Here is a 27659-nt window from a genome sequence, read left to right as displayed (position 1 = left end):
ACCTGAGCCCAAGGCAGACGCAATGGCTAAGCTACCCAGGTGCCCCGTTTTACTTTTTAAAGGTTTTTTTTTTTAAGTAATCTTGTACACTCCCCCACCCCCCATGGGGCTGGAACTCATGATCAAGAGTTGCATGTTCCTCCTTCTGAGGCAGCCAGGTGCCCCTAGAAGTAAGGTATTTAAGCAAACGAGAACAGCATGATTAGTACATATAGAATTGGGATTTGAAAATTCACTGGGGTATGCAACCTAGTATCATAAATCCCCTTTTAAACAACTTGGTAACACTATCATATTTGGAAGGTTATAAAACATTAAACATCATATTGCTTAATATTAAATTTCCTTAAAGATTTTTGTATAAATTTGATTAATTCTTGTGAAATTATAAATATATATACCTTCTTTTAGTTACTCCCAAAGTCTTTATTTATTTATTTATTTTTAGATTTTATGTATTTGGCAGAGCACAAGCAGGGGGAGCAGCAGAGGGAGAATGAGATGCAGACTTCATGCTGAGCAGGGAGCCCGATAAGGGCCTCCATCCCAGGACCCTGGGATGATGACTTGAGCTGAAGGCAGACACTTAAGCCACTGAGCCACCCAGGCGCCCCCAAAGTCTTTATTTTTGTTATTTTACTTTGAACCACAATAATAGAGAATAAGTATAATTAAGTGTATTCCTCTGACTTAGGTAAGATGATAAATACACATTCTTCTTGACTCCCTAATGAATCTAGTATCTAGAGGATTAGAAAGCACCCTTGAATGTCATTTCCCCTCTCAATTCCTGGGAGGACACTAGTGGTCTTCCGTTGCACATATTTATTTCTTTTGTTTCTTCTCTTTTTTCCTTTCATTTCTTTCTCTTTTTTTTTTTTGTTCTTTTTTTTTCTAAGATTTTTCTTTATTTATTAAACTGAAAGAGATCACAAGCAGACAGGCAGGCGGGGCGGGACGGAGGGGGGTGGGGGGGGGACGGGGGAGGAGCAGGCTCCCCGCTAGAACCCTGAGATCATGACCTGAGCTGAAGGCAGAGGCTTAACCCACTGAATCACCCAGATGCCCCTCCTTTTGTTTCTTTAAAAAGAACAAAAAGGCCTCAGTTAGCCAGTTGACACATGGGAAGCCTTAATAGTTGTAGATCATTATCAAATCTTGTCAGAAGAGGTAGCTATAATATATCTGTGTCTCTTGGTGCCGCCTTTTTTTTTAAATTTAGCCAATTGGCATCTTCTAATAATTAAAGTATGTTTAATAATAATGCACAGAAATGGGAGTTTCTCAGTTTGGGGAATAAACTTTTACTTAGAAATTTCAAGGACTTGAAATATTCATGGGTTAAAACTAGACTGAAAAGTGACATCTTTGACTAGTAGCTTTTTAGGCTGATTAGTTGTATAAATGGATGTGCATGTATCACCATTGGTACTAAAAACAGCAAGAGGGTTATGAGAGAGAACTGGGTTAATTAGAAACAAAATCTGCTTTGGAAGTCAGGGCATTTTGTTAAAAGTGATGTGTCGGAGACATACTGGACTATAATTACTTCTTTTATCTGCCCTAATAGTTAAAAACAGCTTTTTCTGGGACATAGAATTGCTCCGAACTTTACATAAACTTGCTGTGAAGATAAAAAGCCTTTCAGGATTGTCACATGAATGTGTTCTCTTAAAGGGAAGTTAGTTCTAGGGGGCATCTGGGTGGCTCAGTTGGTTAAGTGTCTGACTCTTTGTTTTCTACTCTGGTCATGATCTCAAGGTTATGAGATCCAGCTCCAGGTCGGGTTCCATGCTCAGTGGGGGAGTCTGCTTGAGAGTCTCCCTCCTCCTCCTGCTCCTCCCTCTGCTCTCTCTCCGTCTCTCTCTTGCAAATCTTTTTTTTTTTTTTAAGTGGGAGTTAGAAATGAACATCTTGAAAACAGCTCTGGCCTGGGTATCAGATGCACGGGTTCTGGTTCCGGTTTAGATTCCGAAAAGATTAGTGACCTAGGATTAATTTTGTGTTTGTTTCCAGAGTCTCCATTTCCTCAGTTGAAATCAAGAAATTCAAGTACGGGATTTAAAAAATCTGTTCCTGCTGTAACATTAAGTTTTGCTTGGCCTCATCCAATTTCATGACTTCAAATACTGCGTTCTTAAACATTCCATAAAATGTTTTTGACCCCTCTCTCTCTTTTTTAAAAGATTTTATTTTTTTATTGAGAGAGTGAGAGAGAGCATGAATGAGGAAGAGAGGGAAAAGTAGGCTCCCCACAAAGAGGGAACCTGACTCAATCCCAGCATCCTGGGATCATGACCCAAGCCCCCTCAGACAAGTTCTATTTCTCCCTTGAACCCCAGATTCCTGTGTCTCCTATATGGCCATTATCTCCTGGATATCTAGTAGGCAGCTCAAACATCACATCACTACATCAGATCTACTGATTTTCTCTACATCCCCTATCAAATTTCCTGCTTCCATGCCTTTCTCCACAAGATCACCACACCCCCACAGCAGCTCTGTTTAAAGCCTGATGGGAGGCATAAAGATGACAGTTCATATCTAACTTAGTGTTTGGAGAGCTACCTGTGGAATATATCCAGAATCTGACCACTTCTCAGTGTCTCCATGTTTAAGTCACTAGTGGTTTCCTATTTCTCTTAGATTGAAACCAATACTTGTTACCTTTAGTCCACAATGAAGCGATGTAGAATGACTCTGATACTTCCTGTCCATTCTGTCAGGTATCAGCCCAGGCCTCTTTTACCCTGGGGATGGACTGTACTGTTGTCACCAATGGACAGGAAGGCACAGAGGAAGAGCAGAAGTCTGTCTTGGAGTCATAACTAGGTTTCTTCTTCTTCTTCTTTTTTTTTTTTTTTAAGATTTTATTTATTTATTTGACAGAGAGAGATCACAAGTAGGCAGAGAGGCAGACAGAGAGAGAGAGGAGGAAACAGGCTCTCCTCGGAGCAGAGAGCCCGATGTGGGGCTCAATCCCAGGACTCTGGGATCATGACCTGAGCCAAAGGCAGAGGCTTTAACCCACTGAGCCACCCAGGCTCCCCGGTTTCTTCTTTTTTTAATCAAGTGTTTTGAGGTCAAATTTATATGCAGTAAAATGTGTCAATCTAAAGTTTACAGTTTGGGGCGCCTGGGTGGCTCAGTGGGTTAAGCCGCTGCCTTCGGCTCAGGTCATGATCTCAGGGTCCTGGGATGGAGTCCTGCATCGGGCTCTCTGCTCAGCAGGGAGCCTGCTTCCTCCTCTCTCTCTCTGCCTCTCTGCCTACTTGTGATCTCTCTCTGTTAAATAAAAAAAAAAATCTTTAAAAAAAAATAAAGTTTACAGTTCATTGAGTTTTGATGAATGTGTACATACATGCATTAACCGCCACAATCACAATCTGGAACTTTTCTTTCTTAGGCAGAAGAATGTAAAATAGTACAGACGAATGTTAACTATGAGAGCTTCTGTCTACATTATAGCTTTGTGTCAAAACAATACTTAACAATTCAGTGTGTTCTCCTAGGTGAGTCATTCTCACCTTAAGTATAATTTCAAAATTGCCCAAGAAGCTTAAAAATTCCCAGTGCACAGGAAGCACTCCAGACCAAGTAAATCAGAATATCGGTATAGAACGCATGGATCCATTTATGTATATTTTTTAAGATTTCATATTTAGGTAATCTCTACACCTGACCTGGGACTTGAACTCACAACCCTGAGATCAAGAACTGCATGTTCTATAGACTGAGCCAGCCAAATATCCCATCATGTACGTGTGTGTGTGTGTGTGTGTATGTATGTATAGTGAGAGAGAGAGAGATTTTTATTTATTTGGCAGAGAAGGCACAAGCAGGGGGAGTGGGAGAGGAAGCAGGCTCCCAGCTGAGCAGGGAGCCTGATGTGGGACTGGATTCCAGGACCCTGGGATCTTGACCTGAGCCTGAGGCAGATGCTTAACCATCTGAGCCACCCAGGCACCCCATCATGTATTTTTAATTTTTTTTAAGACTTTATTTATTGGGCCCTGGGTGGCTAGTTGGTTAAGTGACTGCCTTCACTGGGGTCATGATCCTGGAGTCCTGGCATCCAGTCCCACATGGGGTTCCCTGCTCAACTGGGTGTGTCTGCTGCTCCTCTGACCCTCCTCCCTCTCCTTTCTCACTGTCCCACAGATAAACACATAAAATCTTTATTTGAGAGAGAGAGAGGGAAAAAGAGAGAGGGAGGAGGGTCGGAGGGAGAAATTGACTCCCAACTGAGGGGAGAGCCAGACCTGGGTTGGATTCAATCCTAGGATCCTCGGATCATGATCTGAGCCAAAGGCAGACACTTAACTGACTGAGCCACCCAGGCACCCTCCTATCATGGTTTTTTTTTTTTTTTTTTTTTTTTTACAGTGTCCAAGCTCAAGCCATGTTGAGAAACGCTATAATCTTAGGAATATATTTTTAGCTTTTCCTTTTCCCCACCCTCTTAACTCCTACTCAGTCTTCACATCTCATCTCAAAGGTCACATGCTCAGGGAACCTTTCTGAACTCCTCTCCTATGCTGTAATCTCTTTTGTATTACATTTGCTTGTGTTTTTACTTATGTCTATATACCCCACTAACTTGTAAGCTCCTGGAATGTAAGACATGCCCCACACATATACCATCAATATAAATGAATGAGAGTGAATGATGTTGGTAGCATCACTCAGCTCAGGTTAAGGGGTGGGAATGCATATGGTGCCTCAATGTCCCTTGCAGGAAAGACCTTCTTCTTCTTCTTCTTCTTTTAAATAATTTTTTTTTAATTTTAATTTTTAAAAAAATATTTTATTTTGGGGCGCCTGGGTGGCTCAGTGGGTTAAGCCGCTGCCTTCGGCTCAGGTCATGATCTCAGGGTCCTGGGATCGAGTCCCGCATCGGGCTCTCTGCTCAGCAGGGAGCCTGCTTCCTCCTCTCTCTCTCTCTGCCTGCCTCTCTGCCTGCTTGTGATTTCTGTCAAATAAATAAATAAAATCTTTAAAATATATATTTTTTATATATTCTCTGCCTGCTTGTGATTTCTCTCTGTCAAATAAATAAATAAAATCTTTAAAAAATATATTTTATTTATTCATTTCACAGAGAGAGATCACAAGTAGAGAGGCAGGCAGAGAGAGAGAGAGGAGGAAGCAGGCTCCCTGCTGAGCAGAGAGCCCCATGCGGGACTCGATCCCAGGACCCTGAGATCATGACCTGAGCCGAAGGCAGCGGCTTAACCCACTGAGCCACCCAGGCACCCTTTTAAAATAATTTTTAAAAAGTATTATATTTATTTGACAGAGACACAGCAAGAGAGGGAACACATATGCAGGAGGTTGGGGAGAGGGAGAAGCAAGCTCCCTGCAGGGCTTGATTCCAGGACCCTGGCATCATGACCTGAGCTGAAGGCAGACGCTTAACCAGCCGAGCCCCCCCAGGAGCCGAAGAAAGAACTTCTTAAGGCCCGCAAAGCCAAGGCACCTTTCTCCACTGCACTAAAACGCAGACTTTCATGCACCGCAGGGAAAATCCGCCCAGGTCGCCTCTTTCGGCGCGGCAGGCGCTGTGCGGCCTCCAGCCGAGAGAGAGCGCTGTGGAGAGAGCAGCTTCCGCCCGCTTTCTCCTTCTCTTTGCCGCGGGCGCCAGCACGTCCTGTTTTCGTTGGCCGCTCTTCGATGGTCGCCGCCGCTGTAGCTGCTGCTGCTCCCCCGTAGTGCTGCTCTTCGCCTGGCTAGCTGAGGGCGACGTGACCTCCTCCTTTGTGCTGTTCTTCTGCGCGTTGTCCCGAAGGGCGTTGCTTTTCGCGCGGCCGGCAGCATGGGCCGGGAGTCACGGTGAGGCGGCGCGCCTAGCGGGTGAGCGGGCGGGCGGCTTCCTGGGACTGGGGGAAAGAGGCGGGAGTTGAGGTGGCAGCGGGACCAGGCCTGAATCGGTGCGGCCCCACGTGCGGCCAGCGCTCCCCGCGGCCACCCGGGGGGCAGGGAGACCTCGGCCGAGGAAGTGACTGTACTTGGGCCGGTGACGCTCGCAGGGTTCCCTACACTGCCATCGCCCGTTGCAGCCCCTGGAGCGGGACCACCGCTCCAGGAGGTCAGTGATTGGGTACCACATCCCGCCATTTCCACGAAGCCCTCCGTGATCCCTCCGTCAGTAGTGATCCCAGTTGAATTTCTTACCCGTTCGCGTTTGCCCCCTTTCCCTGGCGCTTATTGCTGTCTATTTTAGTACCGTATGCGTGTCTTCTATTTTTCCAAATCAGTTGAAAGGAGCTGGAGGCTAAATATTTTTACATCATATACAACATTGAACGTGACTAGGCTTTTAGTGGGCTGCAATAAATACTTGTTGTATGGAGATTTATTTCTCCGGTAGATATCATATTTCTTTGTTATGTATTTTCTGTCCTTTTAACACCTGGATTGGGAGGTCTTATTAGAATTCTGATACCTCTTCAAAACTTTAGATTGTTAAAGGGGGTTTGGGACCTTGAGGTTATTATCTTAAAGATGAATATTTGCTTTGTATTTAGCAGTGAATGAAAGATCTTTTTATCTGGGTTATAAATAATAAGTAATAGTAGCTTATTGAGATACAGTTAATGTTTAGGGAAATGGACAAAGCTTAGGGTAGAACTAGATGAAATTTAGCAAATCCATAAACTGAGTACCATCACATGGATAAAGATAAAGAATGGTTGTATATTTACAGAGAATTCTTGTGCAGGTCTTTTAAATTGCTATTCATCTGGCTACCCAAAGCAGAAACCTGGAAGAGAGAGTTTATTTGATTAATTTTTCTCTCGTACTGTCTAAACCCAGTAAGATTCTACACCCTGTCTCCATTTCTGCTCTCTGACTTAATCCAGGCCCTAATCATTTAGTGTTCAGACTGCTACACTTGCCTCAAATTGATTATCTTCCTGTGATCTTTGCACTCCTAATAGGTTCCTCACACTGCAGCCACAGTGACACTTCTGAAATAAAGATTATGTCCTTCCTCTCTTTCATCGCTGTTGGTTCTTACTGCTTCCAAAGATAAAGTCAGACTATTTAGCACATCCTTCAGGACCCTTCACAAGGAAGCTTCTTCCAGCTCTTTAGCCTTTTCCCCTGCCTGCATGGCTTGTGCTCTAGGTTGGTACAGAAACTTACGGAAGGCTTAGAAATGGGATGGAGCAAGGTGTTCGAGAAACAGATAAAGAGCCCAGTTTGCCTACATATCTAGGTGTCATGAAGGGTTGACGATAAGTGGTAGGAGGTAGGTTCTAAAAGGGAGTTGCGTCCAGAATGTCGGTGGATTGTAGATTTAAAGAATTTTTTTTTTTTTAAATGAGATTTTTTTTTTTTTTTAAAGATTTTATTTATTTATTTGAGAGAGAGACAGTGAGAGAGAGCATGAGCGAGGAGAAGGTCAGAGGGAGAAGCAGACTCCCCATGGAGCTGGGAGCCCGATGCGGGACTCGATCCCGGGACTCCGGGATCATGACCTGAGCCGAAGGCAGTCGTCCAACCAACTGAGCCACCCAGGCGTCCCAAGAATTTTTTTTTTTTTAAGATTTTATTTATTTATTTGACAGAGAGAAATCACAAGTAGATGGAGAGGCAGGCAGAGAGAGAGAGAGAGGGAAGCAGGCTCCCTGCTGAGCAGAGAGCCCGATGCGGGACTCGATCCCAGGACCCTGAGATCATGACCTGAGCCGAAGGCAGCGGCTTAACCCACTGAACCACCCAGGCGCCCTAGATTTAAAGAATTTGAGGGGCCCTTCAGTGGCTCAAGCTGTTAAGCATCTGTCTTCGGCTCAGGTCATGATCCTAGTGTCCTGGGACTGAGTCCTGCATCAGGTTCTCTGTTCAGTGGGGAGCCCGCTTCTCCATCTCCCTCTACTGTTCCCCCTGTTGGTACTTTCTCTATCTCTCAAATAAATAAATAAATAAAATAGATAAATAAAATCTTGAAGCTAAGAATTTGAGAGCCTTTGAAGATTTTGCCTAAGAAATGTTTGGGTGTGTTTATATAATATGGTCAGAACTCTGCTTTACAAAGATTACCACTGAAGCAACAAGTGAAACAGATTTCAGGGAACAGAGAATAGAAACAAGAAGACCAGGAGTCTTCTAAAATGCCCTAACTAGATAGCTCTGATGTGGAGTAGTGACAGTGGGAACTCTGAGGTGCTGATATAATATGAAGAGAATTACAGAGATGGAATTGGTAATACTTGGTGTTTTACTGGTTGTGTAGAAAAAGAGAAGTATTAAAGATAACATATTTTGAGACTACTGACTAGAAGTTGTGGTAATAAATGGTTTGGGGAGGCAAAGGTAATGAGTTTGGGTTTCTACACATTGAGTTTCAGGTGCTCGGATAATGAGGGGCACTCATTCCCTAGCCATCTTATCCATGTTTGTTGCTTTAAGTAGCCTTTGTACACTGATGGCTGTGGAGCCCTTCATGAATTCTAGACTGATATTTCAACTACCTACATACATCTCCATGTGAATGCCTAATATCCTGACCCCCCCCCCCCCCCACACACATATGATTCTCCCTCAGGCTTCCCATCTTAGTAAATGGCAACTTCATCTTTCTACTAGGTCCAGCCGTGTATCTCAGAGACACCCATGGCTTCTGCCTTGCTGTCACACTTGGCATCGAGTTAATCCATAAATCAGTCCTTTCTAGTTTCAAAATACCTAGATTTTGACACTTCCTAGAAACTCCAAACTTGATATTCTCATCCCATCCACCATTCTCTTACTTGGATGATTGCTATTGCATCCTACCTCTTTTCCCTGCTTCTGCATTTGCCTTTCTTCAGTTTGTTCTCCCCTCAGCAGCCAGACTAATGCTTTAAAAATATTAGTGAGGGAAAAAGTAAGTAAGAAATAAATAAAAATATTAGTGGGGTAACACTACTGCTCTACTTAGAATCTTCTAGTAACTTCTCAACTTACTCAGAGTGAAAGAAAAACTCCTTAGAATGGCCTGTAAGGCTCTACAGAGCTCTCCATGTTTTCCTGCCCTACTATATTGCTGATCTCATCTCATGGTACTTGGTCATTTAGACCTAGCCGCATCTGCCTTCCTAGCTGTTCCTTAGACACACCAGTCAAGCTTCTTCCTCAGCGACTTTGCACTTGTGGTGCCTGTTCCCTGTAAAGTTTCTCCCCCTTGTATCTACATGGTTCCTTTGATTTTCTTCAGACCTCTGAAGTGTTTGGTTATTAGTAAGTTTTTCTCATCACCTAGTTTAAAATAGCAAACCTCCTACCTGCCACCCTTTCTCTTTCGTTTACTCTGATCAGTTTCTCTCCGTAGTACCATGTGATGTATTGTGTATTTATTTCTTTACTTGTCAGTCATTTCTTCCTTTGCCAGAATGCAAGTTGCTTGAGGCAAGTTTGGTCCGTTCTTTTTACTGTCCTTGCTTCTGTTTCAAGATAGTTTTTCCCTGTCTATGTGGACTGTAGCTGTAGGAGTCATTACTTCCCCCTAATTTTAAGAGTTGATGAACAAAAAGGCCTTTCAGTGTTTAATTTGCTGAGATCTTTTAGGAAAATGTGATTAATTAAAATATAATAGAAGTTACCTGTGTTTGCTAAACTTAATCTTGAACTTCACTTTCTAGCCACTATCGGAAGCGATCAGCATCAAGGGGGCGCTCTGGAAGTCGTTCTAGAAGTCGTTCACCCTCAGACAAAAGAAGTAAACGTGGAGATGATAGACGGTCTAGAAGCAGAGATAGAGATAGAAGGAGAGAGAGGTCTCGTAGCAGAGATAAAAGAAGATCTCGGTCAAGAGACCGGAAGCGCCTGAGGTAAGACAGTCTCCTAAAGACTCATGATAAATTGGGCCTTCTCAGCTAAATTGGGCTTGTTCAAGAGTATGACTTGGACTGAAATTTAATGGTCTTTGGTGGGCACTCTGCTTTGACCCCAGCTCATTTGATCAGGTCCAGAGGTGCTTTGCCTGGAGCAAAGAGTCTCAAAGGTAATATGTCATTAAGACTGTTCTGTTCTAATTCTGTCCCAAGAGAGCTGACAACTATGTTCAGACCAGCCACTAAAGCCAGCAGGAGAAGGAAAAGGGCAGAGCCATCTGCAAGCCCTGCTTTAAAAAAAAAAAAAAAAGGTATTTTTTTAAAGCTTTATTTTAAAAAAAATTTTTTTTTAAAGATTTTATTTATTTATTTGACAGATCACAAGTAGGCAGAGAGGCAGGCAGAGAGAAAGGAGGAAGCAGGCTCCCTGCTGAGCAGAGAGCCCGATGCCGAGCTCCATCCCAGGACCCTGGGGTCATGACCTGAGCTGAAGGCAGAGACTTTAACCCACTGAGCCACCCAGGTGCCCCTAAAGCTTTTTATTTTTAAGTAATATCTCTACAGTGTGGGGCTCAAACTTAAAACCCTGAGATCAAGAATTGTGTGCCCTACTGACTGAGCCAATCAGGGACCCTCTCAACTCCCCCTTTTTTTAATTTGTAAAGAAGATTCTATTTATTTATTTAAAACATTTTATTTTTAATTAATCTCGCATGCAACTTGGGGCTTGAACTTACAACTTTAAGATCAAGAGTTGCATACTCCACCAGCTGAGCTAGTCAAGTGTCCCTTTTTGACACTCTTTAAAAAAAAAAACTATTTTGAATAAAAGGATCTCCTAATTTTTATTTTACTTTTACTTGCTTACACATTCCTGGGCACCAGTCAAACAGCTGTATATAACCTTTGTAGAGGTGGAAAACATTGTAAATAAAAATAATCTTCCCCACACCAAAAAGTTATTTGATAAGTTTCTTATTATAATAGGAAAGAAGACAAGGCTGTACAGGTGCTGTGAACTGATCATAGAAAAAACTCTTTTGCAAACATTGGAAGAAGAAATTGTGGAAGTATTACTTGGTGCTCAGGGAGAGAATACTCATCTATGAAAAAGTGGATAGTGTTGACTTAGTATCATATTATGTGGTCCCAGGAACAGTTTCATATAATTCATTCAAGCATGTATTTTTTTTTTTTAAGATTTTATTTATTTATTTGACAGACAGAGATCACAAGTAGGCAGAGAGGCAGGCAGAGAGAGATGGGGGGAGCAGGCTCCCCACTGAGCTCGATCAGTGGGGCTCAATCTCAGGACCTTGAGATCATGACCCGAGCCGTAGGCAGAGGCTTAACCTACTGAGCCACCCAGGCGCCCCCATTCAAGTATGTATTAAATGAAATTGATTTTTTTAAGATTTGGTCTTTGGCTTTTAGGATTGAAAGTAGAATCACAAGGTTTTAGAGCAAGAAGGATTTTGAGATTATCTAAGTGGAGCCTCCATATTATATAGATGAGGAAACTGTGATGCAGAGAGTTGATCTGCCCTATGTCATGTCACCGTCAGCTCTAGAATGTAAATTATCTCCTAGTCTTCATTATCTGTGTTCTTCCATAGCCCCATTGTACCCATCCTTATACTTAAGCTTTGAAATTTAGATTTTTCTACTGTAGACTGTAGATTTTAAAAGGACATTTATTATCACAGATTTGCTGTTTTTTTTCCAACAAATATCATTTTGGAATTAGTATCCTCACTTTTTTTTTTTTTTTTTTTTTTTTAAAGATTTTATTTATTTATTTGAGAGAGAGACAGTGAGAGAGAGCATGAGCGAGGAGAAGGTCAGAGGGAGAAGCAGACTCCCCGTGGAGCTGGGAGCCCGATGCGGGACTCGATCCCGGGACTCCGGGATGATGACCTGAGCCGAAGGCAGTCGTCCAACCAACTGAGCCACCCAGGCGTCCCTCCTCACTTATTTTTAACCACTTCTAAGAATTGACTTTACTTGTTCCTTTTTTTTTTTTTTTTTTTAAGATTTTATTTATTTATTTGACAGAGATCACAAGTAGGCAGAGAGGCAGGCAGAGAGAGAGAGAGGAGGAAGCAGGCTCCCTGCTGAGTAGAGAGCCCTATGCGGGACTCGATCCCAGGACCCCGAGATCATGACCCGAGCCGAAGGCAGCGGCTTAACCCACTGAGCCACCCAGGCGCCCTACTTGTTCCTTTTTTATCTGATTTGATGATTGTTTGAAATCTCAGCCTTTAATAATAGTAATAGTTAAGAAGCTTCTTTCAACACAGTACAAAACCGTTATCTGAAAGTAATACTACTTGGTCATAGAATGAATGAAAAGTGTCTCCCTTTCAGGCGTTCCAGAAGTAGAGAGAGAGACAGAAGTCGAGACCGAAGAAGATCTCGAAGTCGAGACAGGAGACGTTCAAGGAGTAGAAGCCGAGGCCGGCGATCCAGATCCTCCAGTCCTGGCAATAAAAGCAAGAAAGCTGAGAATAGGTAATGTTATCATTGGACTGTATCATGCAGTTTGGGAACTGACTCTTTCCTTTTCCTTCCTTTTTTCAAAGAAATCTTTATAAATAATTACTGACTAGCTCTACCATCAACTACTGGTTGAATTAAATTAAATTAAATTATTTAAATATTTTGTTGATTTATTTGTCAGAGAGAGAGAGAGCGTGTGAGAGAGTGCACGAGCAGGTTAAAGTGGCAGGCAGAGGTGGAGAGAGAGGCAGGCTCACTGCCGAGCAAGGAGCCCGATGCGGGACTTGATCCCAGGACCCTGGGATCATGACCTGAGCTGAAGGCAGCAGCCTAACGGACTGAGCCACCTAGGCATCCCTATTTTATTTATTTTTATCTTAAAATTTTTTTTTAAATTTTAATAGTTTATGAGGCTTGTAATTCAGTTGGAAATAGTAGATTCGGTTAGTTTTAACATTCATAATACACTGTTCTCTTATTTGATACCTATTGTTAATGGTCAGGAATATATTGTATAAACATCTTTTTGGGAACTCTGTTTTTCCTTTGAAATGATGTTCTTAGCATTTCTGACACTGGTTGGCAGATAACTTCTTAACTCATGATGTGAATTGCTGAATTGCTCTTCGGGATAGGTATGAACTTTGCTTGTGTTAAATGTACATGTTTCCTTAGGATGCTAGTACCTTTCAATTTCAAGGTATATCTATTAGACATAACATGTTTACTCTTCATATTTCTCTTTTCAATGATTTGTTCTTTGGCTGTTTCTGAAGTGGTGACATAGTTGATATATGAATTTGTATTATAGTATATTACTCACATTATTCATGAGTGTTTTCCTCATGTCATTAATTTTATTTTATAAATTTTACTTTTATTTTACCAAGGTTGGTGTAGTAATGCCCATTGGGATTATTTTGAGTTAAAAGTAAAATATAAATTTGGAAAAGTGAATGAAATGTAAACATGCAGTTTATTAAATAATTATAAAGCAATATTCATGTAACCACCACCAAGGATAAGAAATAGAACATGTTAGGACGCCTGGGTGGCTCAGTTAGTTAAATGTCTGCATTTGGCTCAGTTCATGATTCCAGTCCTGGGATCAAGTTCAGCATCAGGCTTCTTGCTCAGTGGGAGCCTGCTTCTCCCTTTTCCTGCTCTGCCTGCTGTTGTTCCTGTTTGTGCTCTCTCTCTGACAAATAAATAAATAAAACCTAAAAAAAAAGAAAAAGAAAAGAAATAAAACATATCAGTATCTCTAGAAGCCCTCCATGTCCTTTCTATAATTCCAGCTCTCTACTGCCCTAGATAAAACCACTCCTGACGTTTGTACTTGTAATTTCTTTGTCTTTCTTTAGAGTTTTACACTAGTGTTCACATCTGGAAAAATAATAGTTAAGACTTATGTTTTTTAACTTTACTTGAATGAGTTCCATATTCTTTTGTATCTTTGTTGATCATTGTTTGAGAGTCATCCATGTTGTTTATAACAGTAGTTCATTTTCACTTCTGAATACTATTTGGTGGTATAAGTATACCACTATTTATCTGTTCTACTGAGGTGAGTATTTGGGTTCTTTTGACTTTTTTAGGGTATTTGGAGCATTTTTATGTATGTGTCTTAGTATACATGTGCTTGAGTTTCACCAGGGTGTGTACCTAGGAGTGAAATTATATGGTTATAGAATAAACATAGCTTTATTGTTTTTTTTAAAGATTTGTTTATTTGAGGGAGAGAGTGAGTGCAAGGCATGCGAGTAGGGGGAGGGCAGAGAGAGAGAATCTGCATTCGATGCCCTGGTGAGTGTGGAGCCCAGCATGGCATGATCACAAACCTGAAATCTTGACCAGAGCTGAAGTCAAGAGTTGACTCAGTCAACTAACTGAGCAACCCACCCACCCCAGTGTAGCTTCATTTTTATTGAGTAATCCCAAATGCTTTCCAGAGGAGGTATGCTGATTGTATTCCGATGAGCAGTATCATTGTATTGCTCCATACTCTTCCCAGTATTTGGTAGTCAGTCCTATTAAGTTTTGTTAATTGGTTAGACATACTAGTATTGTTGTGGCTTTAATTTGTATTTGTCATGACCAGTGAGGTTGAACTTCATATGTTCTTTGGTCATTTGGATTTCTTCTTTTCTGAAATATGTTAAAATCTTTTGCTTATTTTTCTGTTGAGTTGTTTTTTTAAAAATTGACTTGTAGGAGGTTTTGTTGTTTTTTTTAAATACGCTTGCTGGTTGTTGATTGTCGTTTATATGAATGACACATATATTCTTTTACTCTGTGGCTTGTCTTTTTACTCTGTTATGATACTTTTGATGAATAGAGATTTAATGAAAAAACATTTCTTTTTTTTTTTTTTTTTAAGATTTTTATTTATTTATTTGACAGAGATCACAAGCAGGCAGAGAGGCAGGCAGAGAGAGAGAGAGGAGGGAGCAGGCTCCCTGCTTGAGCAGAGAGCCCCATGCAGGGCTCCAACCCAGGACCCTGAGATCATGACCTGAGCTGAAGGCAGAGGCTTTAACCCACTGAGCCACTCAGGCGCCCTGAAAAAACATTTCTTAATTCATGTTATGTATTGAGAAGAACATAGATATTAAAACCTGAAAAGGACAGTATGAGAAAAGATAACTATAGGCTTTATTTAATCTAAACATAAAGACTATTATACTGAATCAAAAAACATGTAAAGAAAAAATTATGAACTATGTGGATTTATTCCAGGAATGGAAGGTTGGTTTAACATAAGAAAATCAGTCCGTGTAGGGGCACCTGGGTGGCTCAGTCAATTGAGTGTCTACCTTTAGCCCAAGTCATGATCCTAAGGTCCTGGGATTTGAGCCCCGTGGCAGGCTCCCTGCTTAGCAAGGGGATTTGCTTCTTTCCCTCTCTGCTCCTCCCCCTGCTTGTGCTGTCTCTCAAATGAATAAATAAATCTTCTAAAAAAAAAAAAGGAGAGAGGGTGCTTGGGTGTCTCAGTTGGTTAAGTGACTGCCTTCAGCTCAGGTCGTGATCCTGGAGTCCCAGGATTGAGTCCTGCATGGGGCTCCCTGCTCAGCGGGGAGTCTTCTTCTCTCTCTGACTCTCCCCTCTTTCATGCTCTATCTCTTGCAAATAAATAAACAAAATCTTTAAAAAAAAAATAAAGAAGAGAGTAAAATCAGTCAGTTTAATTCTTTATATTAATAAGATTCAAGGAGAAAAGTCATGGTTATCTAAGCAGATTTAGAGTAAAGCATTTTATTAGCTTCAAAACATATTCATATTAAAAATGCCTAGCATTTAGAAAAGTATTTCACAAACTGATTGTAAAATTAGAAATGCAAGGGCATAAACTGTCTTAAAGAACAAGATAGGAGGGCTTGCTTTACCAGATATTGAAACTTGTCATAAAGTTGTCCAAATTAAGTGTGGTTTTGGTGTAGAGACAAATAGATCAGTGGAACCACGTAAAGAGCCCAGAAGAAGATCCCATGTATATGGTCACTTAAATGACAGTGGTAACAGTGTAATTAGTGGGGAAAAGTTCTTTTAGTAAGTAGTACTTGGGTTGGTGTGAATGCCTGGGTGGCTGTCAGTTAGATGTCAGACACTTTTTTTTTTTTTTTAAAGATTTTATTTATTTGACAGAGAGAGAGTACAAGTAGGCAGAGAGGCAGGCAGAGGGAAAAGGGGAAGCAGGCTATCTGCTGAGCAGAGAGCCTGATGCAGGGCTTGACCAGAACCCCGAGACCATGACCTGAGCCAAAGGCAGAGGCTTAAGGTTCTGAGCCACCCAGGCACCCCAAGCATCAGACTCTTGATCAGCTCAGGTCTTGATCTCAGGATTGTGAGTTCAAGCTTAGTGTGGAGCCTGCATCAAAAAAATAAAAAATAAAAATAAGTGCTACTAGGGTCATTTGCTACCATATAATGAAATAGGACGACCTCTATCATTCTGTACATAAAAGCAGATAAAAGACCAAATCGATGGCATAATAGTAAACTTTTTAGAAGTTTACACTAGAGAAAATATTTTTTTAATAATTTTTTTTAAAGATTTTATTTATTTGACAGATAGAGATCACAAGTAGGCAGAGAGACAGACAGAGAGAGAGAGGAGGAAGCAGGCTCCCTGCTGAGAAGAGAGCCTGATGTGGGGCTCGATCCCAGGACCCTGGGATCATGACCTGAGCTGAAGGCAGAGGCTTTAACCCACTGAGCCACCCAGGTACCCCTAGAGAAAATATTCTTTACCTTTGGATATCTTCATCAAATCTGGAAGGTTTAAAAAGCACCAGTTTCTTTAAAAGGGGAAAAAGAAGACTGAATTGATTCCATTCAAATTAAGTATTTTTTTTTAAGGCTTTTATTTACTCAGTTTGAGAGAGAGAGCAAACGATCATGACCAAGGGGAGGGGTACAGGGGAGAGGTAGATGCAGACTCCCCACTGAGCAGGGACCCCTCGATCCCAGGATGCTGAGATCATGACCTGATCCGAAGGGAGATGCTTAACCAACTGAGCCAGCGAGGCGGCCCAAGAAATTTTTTTTACTTACAAGATACCAAACATAGGGGTGAAATGCAAGGCCTGTTGGGGTTTTAAATGTTATTTTTTACTTTTTAATTTTTAAAAAATTTTTTTACGATTTTACTTATTTGAGAGAGAGAGGGAGAGTGTATAGGGAGAGCGAGAGGGAGAAGCAGACTTTGTGCTGATCAGGGAATCAGATGTAGGACTTAATCCCTGGCGGCTGTGATCATAACCTGAGCCAAAGGCAGATGCTTAACCGACTAAGCAACCCAAGCCCCTTAAACATTATTAATTTTTATTTATTTTTTTTTAAAGATTTTATTTATTTGACAGAGAGAGAGAAATCACAAGTAGGCAGAGAGGCAGGCAGAGAGAGAGGGATGCAAGCCCCCTGCTGAGCAGAGAGCCGGATGCAGGACTCGATCCCAGGACTCTGGGATCTTGACCTGAGCTGAAGGCAGGGGCTTAACCCACTGAGCAACCCAGGCGCCCCGAGAGAAAGAATCTTAAGCAGCCTCCAGCCTCAGCACAGAGCCTGAGGTGGGGCTCGATCCCATGACTCTGAGATCACAACCTGAGCCAAAGTCAGAGTTAGACACTTAGCTGACTGAGCCATCCAGGCGCCCCCTTTAAATGTATTTTAGATGTGAATGTTTCCAAGCACAAATAAATGATGTTTCTTCTTCTCTTTTTTCATAGGTCTAGGTCCAAAGAGAAAACAGATAGTGGGGAAAGTTCTAAAGAGAAGAAAAAAGACAAAGATGACAAGGAAGATGAAAAAGAAAAAGATGCTGGCGTATGTTTACTAACTAAATAATTGTATTATATTATCATATTTGTTTCTGTGATCACAAACTGTTGGGGATTTTTATTGCTATATCTTTAATTATATTTGTTTCTTTTTAAGTAGGCTCCATATCCAACATGGGGCTTGAGCTCACAACCCTGAGATCAAGGGCCCCATGCTGTACTGACTGAGCCAGCTAGGTCCTCTATATATTTTATTTTTATTTTATTAATTTATTTTTAAGGACTTCATTTCTTTTTTTTTGAGAAAGAGTAAAGAGAGCACAAGCAGGGGGAACAGCAGAGGGAGAGGGAGAAGCAGACTCTGTTGAGCAGGGAGGCTGATCGGGCTTGATCCCATGACATTGGGATTATGACCTGAGCTAATGGCAGATGCTTAACCAGCTGAGCCACCCAGGCATCCCTATTTTCATTTTTAAATGATAGTATGTAAAAAACAAAAACCAAAAAAGAGATAAAGTAAAAACTGTCCCTATTAGAGGAGTCATTTCTCAAAAATACTGCATTATCTATATACATGATCTGTTTTTTTTTTTTTTTATTTACTTGACAGAGATCACAAGTAGGCAGAGAGGCAGGCAGAGAGAGAGGAAGGAAAGCAGGCTCCTGCTGAACAAAGAGCCCGATGCGGGGCTCGATCCCAGAACCCTGGGATCATGACCCGAGCCGAAAGCAGAGGCTTAACCCACTGAGCCACCCAGGCACCCCTCCTTATTTTATTTATTTATTTATTTTTTATTACGTAATCTCTACTCCTGATGTGGGTTTCAAACTCAGCCCCCAGATCACGAGTTGCAGGTTCCACTGACTGAGCCAGCCAGGTGCCCTGCTTTTGTTCATTTTTAAATTGTTCAATTTTAAATTTTAAATTTTTAAATCTATTTTTTCAGTATATAATGTCTGAAGAAGAATACACAGCAGTATATCCAACATTCAACTTAAATAGTGTGCCTTGTTGTTTTCTTTTGTTATATATTGGAGATCTTCTGTAACTGCATATATAGATATAGCTCATTGTTTTCAATGCCTGCATGGGGTTCTGTTGAAACAAAGTAAGGAAATCACCTTTGATGGATATTTAGGTTATTTTCAGTCTTCATTATGAACAGTGGTATGTGAATGTAGGGTAAATTGGTATCAATGAAATGGCTTTGTCAATGGGTATATGTATTTAACATTTTGACAGATAGGATCAAAATGCCCTCTAAAAGAGTGGTATACTTTTTTTTTCCTTAAAGTTTATATATTTAAGTAATCTCTTCACCCAGGGTGGATCTATACTCCTCTCGTGACCCTAATATTAAAAGTCGCATGTTCTTCTGAGTGAGCCAGCCAGGTGCCCTAAGTTTTGTTTTTGTTTTAATTATTATTATTATTTTTTAAGATTTTATTTATTTGACAGATATTTGTCAGATTATTTGACAGATATTTATTTATTTGACAGATATTTTATTTATTTGACAAAGAGAGAGACATACACAGTAAGAGAAGGAACAGAAGCAGGGAGAATGGGAGAGGGAGAAGCAGGCTTCCTGCTGAGGAGGGAGCCCGATGGGCTCAATTCCAGGACCCTGGGATCATGACCGGAGCCAAAGGCAGATGCTTAATGACTGAGCCACCCACGTGCCCCTTTAATTAAGTTTTTAACTTTAATTCCAGGGTATTTAACATCCAGTGTTATATTAGTTTCAGGTCACCATTAAAATTTTGTAGTATTTTCTTTGACTGTTTTTTGATGTAGTATTTCCATATCTATAATGATAGCATATGTAGATTTTTTTTTAAGATTTTATTTATTCGTGAGAAAAAAAGAGCACAAGCTGAGGGAGGGGCAGATGGAGAGGGGCAAGCAGACTCCCCACTGATTAGAAAGCCCACAGCAGAGCTCAATCCCACTATCCTAAGATCATGACCTGAGCCAAAGTCAGACATTTAACAGGCTGACCCACCCAGACACCCCAGCATATGTCAGTTTTTTATTTTTACGATGTTTAATCACTGAGTTCCTGCTTAGGGCTATGAAAATGGTTTGATTTCTCCTTTTCAGAGTATTATTTATTTATTTATTTATTTAAAGATTTTATTTATTTATCTGATGGACAGAGATCACAAGTAAGCAGAGGCAGGCGGGGGTGGGGGAAGCAGGCTCCCAGCGAAGCAGAGAGCCGATGTGGGGCTCAATCCCAGGACCCTGGGATCATGACCGGAGCCAAAGGCAGATGCTTAATGACTGAGCCACCCACGTGCCCCTTTAATTAAGTTTTTAACTTTAATTCCAGGGTATTTAACATCCAGTGTTATATTAGTTTCAGGTCACCATTAAAATTTTGTAGTATTTTCTTTGACTGTTTTTTGATGTAGTATTTCCATATCTATAATGATAGCATATGTAGATTTTTTTTTAAGATTTTATTTATTCGTGAGAAAAAAAGAGCACAAGCTGAGGGAGGGGCAGATGGAGAGGGGCAAGCAGACTCCCCACTGATTAGAAAGCCCACAGCAGAGCTCAATCCCACTATCCTAAGATCATGACCTGAGCCAAAGTCAGACATTTAACAGGCTGACCCACCCAGACACCCCAGCATATGTCAGTTTTTTATTTTTACGATGTTTAATCACTGAGTTCCTGCTTAGGGCTATGAAAATGGTTTGATTTCTCCTTTTCAGAGTATTATTTATTTATTTATTTATTTAAAGATTTTATTTATTTATCTGATGGACAGAGATCACAAGTAAGCAGAGGCAGGCGGGGGTGGGGGAAGCAGGCTCCCAGCGAAGCAGAGAGCCGATGTGGGGCTCAATCCCAGGACCCTGGGATCACGACCTGAGCTGAAGGCAAAAGCTTTAACCCACTGAGCCAACCACGCGCCTCTCTTTTTCAGAGTATTATTAATCATCTTGATAAAGTCTTTGGAATGGGTGTTTTTAGGAAACTTAGACCTAAAGACCAAAAGACCAAAACTTTTTTTTTTTTTTTTTTTTTAAAGATTTTATTTATTTATTTGACAGAGAGAGATCACAAGTAGGCAGAGAGAGAGAGAGGAGGAAGCAGGCTCCCCGCTGAGCAGAGAGCCCGATGCGGGACTCGATCCCAGGATCCTGAGATCATGACCTGAGCCGAAGGCAGCGGCTTAACCCACTGAGCCACCCAGGTGCCCCAGACCAAAACTTTTTAATCATGTTGATAAATAGCTTTCACTTACTCACTAATTTTTTTTTTTAAGATTTTATTTATTTATTTGAGAGACAGAGATCACAAGTAGGCAGAGAGGCAGGCAGAGAGAGAGGAAGGGAAGTAGGCTCCCCACTGAGCAGAGAGCCTGATTTGGGGCTTGATCCCAGGACCCTGGGATCATGACCTGAGCGGGAGGCAGAGGCTTTAACATACTGAGCCACCCAGGTGCCCCGCTTTCTCACTGATTTGTAATAGAAAATTTCTTTTTCATGGAGGCAGTCTTTGAGGTGTGTAGAGGATTTAAACTTGAGAATAACTAGTAAGTGGGGAATTATGCTTATTAATTCATCTAGTTTCTCATTTTAGGAAAAAAGTGGATTCATGTTTACATCTTGCCTGAAATTAAAATGAGATTAATCATGTTTGAAGTCTGCTTTCTTAGTTGAAGATGATTTTTTTGTTTGCTGGTATATTCGTAGATATATTTAAAAGATGTGTCCCTGCAATTGTATCGCTTTGGGAGCTATTATAAATAAAGCTGCTATAAACACTCAAAAACAAACAAACAAAAAGATGACTGATCTCAATCTGGTGTAAATTGAGTTTGTATATACAGCTGTTTTTCATTTTCCTCTTTATATAATTTGAGAGTTTATATGGAATATTGCTGGAATAAAGTTGTTAATCTTTCTTTCCTTCTGTATCTCTCATTCCCCCCCCAAGAACTTTGATCAGAATAAGCTGGAAGAAGAAATGAGAAAGCGAAAAGAAAGAGTAGAAAAATGGCGAGAAGAGCAACGTAAAAAGGCCATGGAAAACATAGGAGAACTGAAAAAAGAAATTGAAGAGATGAAACAAGGGAAAAAATGGAGCTTAGAAGATGATGATGGTATATTCATTTGTTAGATAGTCTATGTAATAATTCACGTGACATATTCTAGAAATACGAGTAATATTTCATGTTGGGAATTTTTAGGCCATTTTTTACTGTGGAAAATACAGCATTTTAACTTTTTTTTTTTTTTTTTAAGATTTTATTAGAGCATGATCAGGGGTGAGTTGCGGAGGGAGAGGGAGAAGCAGAGTCCCCACTGAGCAGGGAGCCCCATGTGGGGCTCAGTCCTGACCTGAGCCAAAGGTCGATGCTTAACTGACTGAGCCACCCAGGTGCCCCAACCATTTTTTTAATATTTCCTTTTTTTTTTTGTTTTTGTTTAAAGATTTTATCTATTTATTTGCCACAGAGAGAAAGAGATCACAAGTAGGCAGAGAGGCAGGCAGAGAGAGGGGGGGGGGAGCAGGCTCCGTGCCGAGCAGAGAGCCTGATGTGGGACTCGGATCCCAGGATCCTGAGATCATGACCCAAGCCAAAGGCAGAGGCTTAACCCAGTGAGCCACCCATATATCTTATATATGAGATACAATCTCATATATTAAAGGCACCCCTTTAATATATTTTTTAAAGATTTATTTATTTGAGAGAGCTAGAGCACGAGTGCACATGAATTGGGGGAGAAGCCAAGAGAGGGAGAGCAAATCTGAAGCAGATTCAGCATGAGGCTGGACTCAGGGCTTGATCCCACAACCACGAAAGCATGATCTGAACTGAAATCCAGAGTTAGTTGCTTAACCAACAGAGCCACCCAGGCACCCTGATAATATTTTTTAAAGATCTATCCATTTGAGAGAGAGAATGATCAGGGGGAGTGGCAGAGGGATAGAGAATCCTCAAGCAGGCTCTCTGCTGAGTGTGGAGCCTGATGCAGGCTTGATCCCAGGACCCTGAGATCATGACCTGACCTGTAACCAAGTGTGAGATGCTTAACCCACTTACCTATCCAGAGCCCTCATTTTAACCATTATTAAGTGTATAGGTCTGTGGCATTAAATAAATTCATGGTATTCATCACCCATCACTACTATCCATTTCTAGAACTTTTTCATCATTCCAAACAAAGTCTACCCAATATGGATTTCTTTTTCTTTCTTTTTTTTAATATTTTATTTATTTACTTGTCAGAGAGCATGTGTGCACAAGGAGGGGAAGCTGCAGGCAGAAGGTTAGCAGGCTCCCCACCCGGCAAGGAGCCCAGAGTGGGACTCGATCCCAGAACCCTGGGATCATGACCTGAGCCAAAGGCAGCCACTTAACTGACTCAGCCACCCAGGCATCCCCAGATTTCTTTTTCTTTTATTTTATTCTATTCTTTTTTCTTTCTTCCTTCCTTCTTTCTTTCTTCCTTTCTTTTTTTTATTTTTAAAAACTTTTAAGTAGCTGTGACACCCAGTGTAAGACTTGAAGCCACAACTCTGAGATCAAGAGTCTCATGTTTCACTGACTGAACTAGCCAGGTGTCCCCTGTACCCAGTAAAAATTACCTATCTTTCCCTCAATTCTTTTTTTTTTAAAGGTATTTATTTATTTATTTATTTATTTATTCATTCATTCATTCTTTCATTTATTTATTTATTTGACAGAGAGAGATCACAAGTAGGCAGAGAGGCAGGCAGAGAGAGAGGAAGGGAAGCAGGCTCCCTGCTGAGCAGAGAGCCCGATGTGGGACTCGATCCCAGGACCCTGAGATCATGACCTGAGCCAAAGGCAGCGGCTTAACCCACTTAGCCACCCAGGCGCCCCTTTCCTTCAATTCTACTATCAATTTGCCTATTCTGGGTACCTTATATAATTTTAGTCAGAGAATCTTTTTGTCCTTTTGCATCTGGGCTTATTTCACTCAGCATGATGTCGTCAAGGTTCTTCCATGTTGTAGCTTGTATCAGAAGTTCATTCCTTTTTTATGGCTGAATAGGAGTCCATTTTGTTTATAATACTACATTGTATTTATCTATTTGTCTGTTGGATATGTGGGTTTTTTCACCTTTTGACTGTTGTGAATAATACTGCTATGAATAATGTGGGAAATATCTCTTTCTTCTTCTGGTTCTTTTGGATATATACCTAGAAGTGGAATTGCTGAATTCGTATTGAGATACTAAATCTCTCTTATAATATTTATGTTAATATGTGAATTGTAGTATAGTCTTCAATAAGGATTACTGATTTTACTTTAGACTGGAAAGTTGGGTTCTTATGGGCATAGTCAGTAAATAGCTCTTTCATTATTATATGTTAGTAATGAAGATAAATTAAGAGGATGTTTTCAGGTCACTCCTGATTTTTCATAATTTAGGAGGGAAATATTTTCCTTCCATATCTGTTTTTGACCTTGATGTTTTAGTGAAGTAGATGAGTATGAAATTTTATAGAAAAGTGGATTTTGCTCTGTTTTTTGTGTGTGTGTGAAAATTCAGTGATTTTTGTGTGTGTAAGTTTCATAAAATGCTTTACTTTAAAAAAATTTTTTTTAATATTTTATTTATTTATTTGAAAGATCACAAGCAGGCAGAAGAGAGGCAGGCAGAGAGAGAGGAGGAAGTAGGCTCCCTGCTGAGCAGAGATCCCAATGTGGGGCTTCATCCCAGGACACTGGGATCATGACCTGAGCCAAAGGCAGAGAGGCTTTAACCCACTGAGCCACCCAAGTGCCCCTCACAGAATGCTTTAAATAGATGAAAGAATTATATCTTTACGGGGAAATGATGTCTTAGTTATATGAAAAAAAAAAGTTAGGTTGTCTTGATTTTAAAATGCTTGTTTTTCCTCTGAAAGTAATTTTTCCGGGACACCTGGGTGGCTCAGTTGGTTAAGCATCTGCCTTTGGCTTACGTCATGATCCCAAGGTCCTGGAATGGAGCCCTGCATTGGGTTCTCTGCTTAAATCCTGTTTCTCCTTCTGCCTGCTGCTCCCCCTGCTTGTGCTCTTTCTGTCAAAGAAATAAGAGCTTCTAAAAAATAAAATATAAAAAGTAATTGAAAGAAAAGAAACCATCTATCATTAGGAATTTTTAGCCCTACCTCTTTTCAGTTTACCTTATATATTAATATTACTACTTAAAACTGATACATGCTTGATCTGGAAACATAAGTGTGCATAGTTGCACTGCAATGTACCTGGGTTGATTGGAAGGAAGGGCATTTAGGCAGGGAGGGAATGGGTAATGGTGTGTTGTGATATGATTATTAAGTACTTCCCTTTGGAAACCTGTGTACAGAAAAGTGATTCTTCTATTTTAGATGATGAAGATGATCCTGCAGAGGCTGAAAAGGAAGGAAATGAAATGGAGGGTGAGGAGTTAGATCCATTAGATGCTTACATGGAAGAAGTAAAAGAGGAAGTAAAGAAGTTTAATATGAGAAGTGTGAAAGGTGGTGGGGGAAATGAAAAGGTAAGCCATTTTCTCTTATTTTTGAAGATTTATCCAGTATTCTTAATTGGGTAATTTGAATTGTTATCATGGTGACCTACTGCTGACTTGCCTGACTTTAGAAAGTTGTTTCCCCCGCCATCTCAGAAATGCTGGTACTTTTTCTTGGTACTACAGATGCTCGGGAATTTTAGCTATAAACATTCTTTGAAAAGTCACTTTTATGCCACCATCTTTGATACCTTTGCTTACTATTGACTTCTCAGTAGGTCTTCTCCAGACCTTTGCACTTTCATCTTTTGTGCTCGAGGACATGTTTTTTTGTTTTTTTTTTAATTTTTAAATTAACATATAGTGTATTATTAGCCCCAAGGATACAGGTCCGAGAATTGCCAGGTTTTCAGACTTCACAGCACTCACCATAGTGTTTCTTATTTTTTTTTTAATGGTGTTTGTTACCTTTTCACAGAATATATAGTTTAGTTTTTTTATTATCTTTATTGTTTTTCCTGTCTTGTAAAATAAAAGCTCCCTAAGAGATGTGACGTTTATCTGCTTTGTTTATTAATTTATTGTAAGTTCCCTGAACGTGTCTGTCTTGTCCAGTGAGTAAAAAGTACCATTTAGTAGTATTTTTAAAATGAACTATATTATAATATTAGATGTTATATAACTTTATATACTATATAAAAGTCACAATATTATATAAAATATACAGTAAAATATAATGCAGTTATGCTACATTTTAAAATTTAAACAAATTCATCAAGAGAAAGCAGACTTGTCTTTTTTGTCAATTAACTTTTCAGTGATAAGTGTTAATTTGGATTATAAATTGTGACAGTTATTATTATGTTTCTTTTGCATGCAATTTGATTTTCACTTTTGCAAATACTTTATATATCTGCCTTTAATTTTAGAAGTCTGGGCCAACAGTCACAAAAGTTGTCACTGTCGTGACAACCAAAAAAGCGGTGGTAGATTCTGATAAGAAGAAAGGTGAGCTGATGGAGAATGACCAGGATGCCATGGAGGTAATATTTCCTTAATTTTGACTTTGTTCATGATACTATTCTAGAAGGATTTATTAGAAAGCATTGGTGGAGTTGTGTTTTTCAGTTATAGAAACTAATGTTAGGAGGTTTTCTTGTTATTCTCAACAGTACTGTTGCTGCATATCCAGTGGCTAGAACATTCTGCTATCTTTGACCTTTTTCTGTATGCCCATGTTTTGCTTCCCTTCTGCCCCTCATGAACTTACCTCAGACATACAGGGTGGGAGAAGACATAAAGTGACAGAATTAATTGAATTTCTTTCTACTAACGTGCCTTGTAAAGATTTGTGTGGAGGGAATTATATCAAAACTTCCTTAAAGCTATATTAGAATTGGGCGCCTGGATGGCTCAATGGGTTTAGCCTCTGCCTTCAGCTCAGTCATGATCCCAGGGTCCTGGGATGGAGCCCCACATTGGGCTGTCTGCTCAGCGGGGAGCCTCCTTCCTCTTCTCTCTGTCTCTGCCTGCCTCTCTGCCTACTCGTGATCTCTGTCTGTCAAATAAATAAATAAAATCTTTAAAAAAAAAAAGCTATTACTAGAATTATTTTTGTTATTTTAGCTTTATGTTGTTGCTATGATGTTCTGTGAGGGCCCAGAATAAAGAATGTAAGAAAGTAAAAGCCAAGGAATATTTGGAAGGATTTATTTATCTATTTACATATATATATATATATATATATATAAAGATTTTATTTATTTATTTATTTGAGAGAGAGCATGAGAGGGGGGAGGATCAGAGGGAGAAGCAGACTCCCTGCCTAGCAGGGAGCCCGATGTGGGACTGGATCCCGGGACTTCAGGATCATGACCTGAGTTGAAGGCAGTCGCTTAACTAACTGAGCCACCCAGGTGCCCTCTATTTACCTATATTTTTAAGAGAGAAGGACTTTATCTTACTTTAACTAGTTAATTAATTTTAAAGATTTTATATTCATTTGAAAGAGAGCACAAGTGGTAGGGAGGGACAGAGGGAGAAGGAGAAACAGACTTCTTGCTGTGCGGGTAGCTGGACGTGGGGCTAGATCCTGCAACCCTGGGATCATGACCTGAGCTGAAGGCAGACAGCTTAGCCAACTAAGCCACCCAGGTACCTCAAGAGAGGTGGATTTTTTTATTTTTTATTTTTTATTTTTTTTTTAGGATTTTATTTATTTACTTGTCAGAGAGAGAGAGAGCGCGAGTGAGCACAGGCAGACAGAGCGGCAGGCAGAGGCAGAGGGAGAAGCAGGCTTCCTGCCAAGCTAGGAGCCCGATGTGGGACTCGATCCCAGGACACTGGGATCATGACCTGAGCCGAAGGCAGCTGGTTAACCAACTGAGCCACCCAGGCGTCCCAAGAGGAGGATTTCATTTTATTTTTATTTATTTATTTATTTTTAAAGATTTTATTTATTTATTTGACAGAGAGAGAGATCACAAATAGGCAGAGAGACAGACAGAGAGAGAGATGAGGAGAAGCAGGCTCCCTGCTGAGCAGAGAGCCCAATGCGGGACTCGATCCCAGGCC

The 27659-nt window shown here is 40.5% G+C and overlaps 1 protein-coding gene across 5 annotated transcripts in view; it reads left to right on the top strand.

Annotated features, from left to right (window-relative positions):
• Positions 1 to 5626: 5626 nt before the first annotated feature.
• The window catches only part of DDX46 (DEAD-box helicase 46), a 70598-nt gene continuing 48565 nt past the window's right edge, over positions 5627 to 27659 (top strand). For all 5 annotated transcript variants that reach the window (XR_006605366.1, XR_006605365.1, XR_006605364.1 and 2 more), the window contains exons 1-7: positions 5627 to 5832; positions 9627 to 9815; positions 12186 to 12329; positions 17546 to 17642; positions 21552 to 21717; positions 24964 to 25115; positions 26015 to 26128. Coding sequence is in view for 2 of the 5 variants with exons in the window: in XM_045075494.1 (XP_044931429.1) it covers positions 5816 to 5832; positions 9627 to 9815; positions 12186 to 12329; positions 17546 to 17642; positions 21552 to 21717; positions 24964 to 25115; positions 26015 to 26128 (879 nt within the window). In the remaining 3 variants the exon portion in view is untranslated. The remainder of the gene's footprint in view (positions 5833 to 9626; positions 9816 to 12185; positions 12330 to 17545; positions 17643 to 21551; positions 21718 to 24963; positions 25116 to 26014; positions 26129 to 27659) is intronic.

Source organism: Mustela putorius, unplaced genomic scaffold (assembly GCF_011764305.1).
Source record: "Mustela putorius furo isolate JIRA1106 unplaced genomic scaffold, ASM1176430v1.1 tig00000145_pilon_pilon_pilon, whole genome shotgun sequence".
NCBI classification, from domain to species: Eukaryota; Metazoa; Chordata; class Mammalia; order Carnivora; family Mustelidae; genus Mustela; species Mustela putorius.
The sequence above is the reverse complement of the archived record's forward strand: the minus strand, read 5'-3'. Positions and strand labels throughout refer to the sequence as shown.